The 3,983-nt window shown below is 44.1% G+C and overlaps 1 protein-coding gene across 1 annotated transcript in view; it reads left to right on the forward strand.

The window, feature by feature from the left end:
- pik3c2b (phosphatidylinositol-4-phosphate 3-kinase, catalytic subunit type 2 beta) overlaps positions 1–2,494 on the forward strand; it is a 25,219-nt gene extending 22,725 nt beyond the window's left edge. Inside the window, exon 27 of the mRNA XM_025060080.1 lies at positions 2,372–2,494. Within this exon, the coding sequence (XP_024915848.1) occupies positions 2,372–2,494 (123 nt within the window). The remainder of the gene's footprint in view (positions 1–2,371) is intronic.
- Positions 2,495–3,983: the final 1,489 nt, after the last annotated feature.

Here is a 3,983-nt window from a genome sequence, read left to right on the forward strand (position 1 = left end):
CAAGAAGGAAAAGGAAAAAAAAAAAAAAAAGAAAATGTTTCTGTTTCGATTTCCTCTTCTTTGATTTCTTATGACTGCCATCCTCCGGTCAATTTTTTTTTTTATCCCTCCCAATGTGACAGTACTACAAGCGCTGTATAGTAGTAGTAGTTGTTGTTGTTGTTGTTTTTTTTTTTTCTAATTAAGTTTTACAAAAAAGAATGTTTTTATATTTTTTAAAGAAAAGACTGTGACACGGAGATGTGCCATCATCTGCAGAGTCGTTCTGTACGAACAGTTCGGAAAGGAGATAGGACACACACACACATGACATAACATGTTCTAAATCCTTGACCACATTAAAAGGCTCCTTGACTTTTTGGGATTTTTTTTTTTTTTTTTTTTTTTAAAAAGTTTGATTTGAAGCTTTGACAAATAATAATAAAAGAAAATATGACCAGCGTTTGAAAAAACAAAACAAAACAAAACAAAAAAAAAGTGACGGAATGCGTGTCCACTGCGCTAGCTGTCAAACACACAAACCAGTGCATTGACTTATCATAGCATTGACATTATTGTGATAACCTGAACAGTGATATCTTAGCTAACCACAGATGAACTCATGAAAATGAATAGCACTGTCATACACTCACTGGCCACTTTATTAAGCACACCTATCCTAACAGCCAATGGCATGACAGCATTACAAAGCATGTCCGGATGCAGAGCCAATGGGAGAGATGGGCTACTGGCATTCCGATTGGGCTGGGAGACCTAAAACTGCTGAGCCACTGGGACTATTTGTACATGTATATAAATGGTACCATTGGTACATGGAGGAACAGGAGACGGGGTTTATGGAAGGTGTTTTTTTTTGTTTTTGTTTTTTTTTGCAGCAATTGCATCACAACGCTGTTACGTCAGTCCGGGACCAACCTTTTAGCACAGCGACGTCCCTAATGAAATGAGCAGTTAGTGTAAACACTACAATGCTGCTTGACTCGTTAATGTAAATGAGTGCACAGTTTTAGATGAACAATTGCAACAAGCGTTACGGTAAGAAAAAAGTCAAAATCAACACTGTAAAACACTGATTTTTGAACTGTGAGTTTAGAGTGAGTTTTCCGAAGAGCAGTGACCGGAGCTCGTGTTCTTACACGGAAAATCTACACGATTCGCGTTCAATACGGAACAACGAGGCCGCCGCCTAGTGGCTGACTTATGGAAGTGAACTATATGGTCTGTGGATATAGATCACTTTGTTTGGTGAAATAGAATCTGTTACGCTCACTGTCATTAACTTTTTATTCTTCATCTTTTCTATTGTTTGCACTAAAAAATAAACTTAAGCGGAAGATGTTGTTAGTTTTTTTTTGTTGCATTTACATGTATGGCTTACATATGTCCATTTTGTCTAAAGATTTTCTCATCTCTCGGCTAACTCTCCCTTTTGGCTATTTTGTTATATGTGAGGATGAAAAATGTTACTAATTTATATGTCATCAGCAACAAAAAAAAGTGAAATCAAATTATTAATACAAATGTATAATTTTTAAGTGAAATCTAAAAAGGTCAAATAAAATTATTATAAAACAAATTTTTATTCAATTCCCCAGTTAATTATAGAGGACCGAAAGTGCCCACATTAAATAATTACATCATTAAATGATTTAATGATTTACTTTAATATATAATAAATTAAATTCATTGATTACTCAAACGTGTCAAGTTTTTTTTTTGTAAAAAAACCCCCAATTATTTCACAATTTAATTATTTTATGGTCCTGCGTCGCAGTGCATCATGAATGCAATTAATTAATGAAACATTTTATTATTTGATGATTTGATTTGTATTTACTTATTTAATGTTGCACTTTTAGTCCTCTATATTTAACAGATCGTCCGTACGTTCCGTGAATTAGTCATTACGTGATCAACACTGGCCGCTTCCACATTTCTTCGCCGAAGTTACAAGGCGACAGTCCCTAAACCCGGTTTTACGCTAGCGAAGTTAGCGACGGTCCCTGTATTTTCTGATGAAATCTCTAAGCGGAACCGACGCGGCGTATGAAGCTAAAAACTTTTGGAGCAGAAACCGAGTAATGGTGAACCAGCGTCGCTTAGATAAGACAGTTACAGTATCTTCACGGAACCAAAGGGACATCAAGACTCGGACTGGACACCGATATTTCGAATTTACACTAGAAATTCACCAGAGAAACCGCCACTGCGAACTGCTGCTAAAGGCTAAGCTAACGTAAGATAATCCGGACTCTGGCCTTCCAGGACTACATGATCGAAAGTGATCTAAATGGCTTCTCTGTCCTCGGATCATGTTTCTCTCTTCTGGTCGTCCTTATGCAGCTCCATGTTTACCGACCTGTCCCCTCAGAATAACTTCAAGCAGCAAGGCTGTCAGGCAGGTGGCGACGGCGCGCAGGGCGCCGCGTACGGCGGTCCCCTCCCCAGGATTGTCCCGGTGTGTGGAGACGACGGTGTGCAACATTCTGATTAAAACTTTTCTGTGTCCCTGCAAAAACTCAATTTTACTGATAGGACCCGTCGCGACCCACGGTCACGGTGGTGGCCGGTGTACACCCGGTAGTAGTTGCGGTTGACAGCTGTCACAGACGTGGCCCGGACTCTGTTATATAATTGAGTGTGTTTTAGTCCCAGTCTGCATTTGATTGCACTTTGATTCGAGAGCAATGTTCAGGAATTTGACCGGTGACGGACATGTAACCGGCGCAGGACAGAGACCGTCCTGCGCCGGAAAAGGAGTCTCTTCAGCGGTCTCGGAGAGTCAAGAAAGCCCGTGGATCGGTCTGTTCTCCTTGGTTTCTAGGCCCGCGCTGTCACTGCTCCATAAATATCTGCCGGGTCAAGCCCGACAGACATGTCGGCCAGAGCCGGGCGCCCGTTTAATGAGTGCAGGGTCTCAGCGCAGCGTCGTGGACGAAGACAGGACATTGTTAAAGCAGCTGGACGCCTTACTGTCTCCACAACACGTGGCTCCGCAACTCACCGTGCTTCGTTGTGAACATGGCGGAACGGCGGTGCCATGGCTCAGCGGTGTCGATACAATGCGGGACCTGGGGATTGAAAGCGTTGAAGAAATTGAAATCAAGTTCCAGGAGAACCAGAGCAGGATTGTGTCCTCAGCCAAATCTTTTCTGACTCAGGCTCTGCTGAACTCTGTGGCCCAGGAGACCAGACCATCAGTGGGTATGGACTGGCTCAAAGTGAGGACAGGTGAGAGCAGGACACGGTGGAGCAGTATTTGGGCTGGAGAGGAGAACTCGAGGCCAGAACATTTGGCCAAAACTGAGGGCAGGACAGGGACAGAGTTAGTCTGTCCTCAACAACAACTCTGGACAAAGACAAAAGACCGAAGAGTTGCGTTTGTAGGAGAAAACACTGGAGTCAGTGACAACAATGCCTCACAGTGTCACAATGACACTGACACCGACGGGGTGCAGAACCCAGAGAGATCGATGGCAGAGGAGCTGCTCCAAATCAGCGGTAGGATCACTTCAGAGCCGGACAATGGTTACTCCAGTCTGGAGGACGACCTTATTCTGATGAGCCGCCTACTGACCGCCACGCGAGAGGCGAAGCCATGCCAACTCCGTGATGATCATAACACAAACTTGGAGGAAAAGTGCTGTCAGGGCGAGACGTCTTCGTCAGCAAATGCAGATGAAAAAGACGAGCAGGAACAGGAAGAAGGTCCTGCAGAGTTGGTGAGTGTAACAGTGGGCCCCGCCCCTCAGTGTCAGAACAAGGCTATTGCCTTCATCATGGGCTGTCCCTGCAGTGATGAAGATGACGACAGCAGCACCCAATCAGACAACAGTGACTCCAGCGACGAAGACGAAGACGACGACGACGACGGCTTCGACAGCGAGGGCTCGTCTGAGCTGTCCAGCTCTTCGGACGAAGATGACGAGGACTCATCTGGTTCCGACAAGGAGCAGGAGTCGGAGGCAGACCGCCTCTGGGAC

This window comes from Cynoglossus semilaevis, chromosome 11 (genome assembly GCF_000523025.1).
Source record: "Cynoglossus semilaevis isolate Cse_v1.0 chromosome 11, Cse_v1.0, whole genome shotgun sequence".
NCBI lineage: Eukaryota > Metazoa > Chordata > Actinopteri > Pleuronectiformes > Cynoglossidae > Cynoglossus > Cynoglossus semilaevis.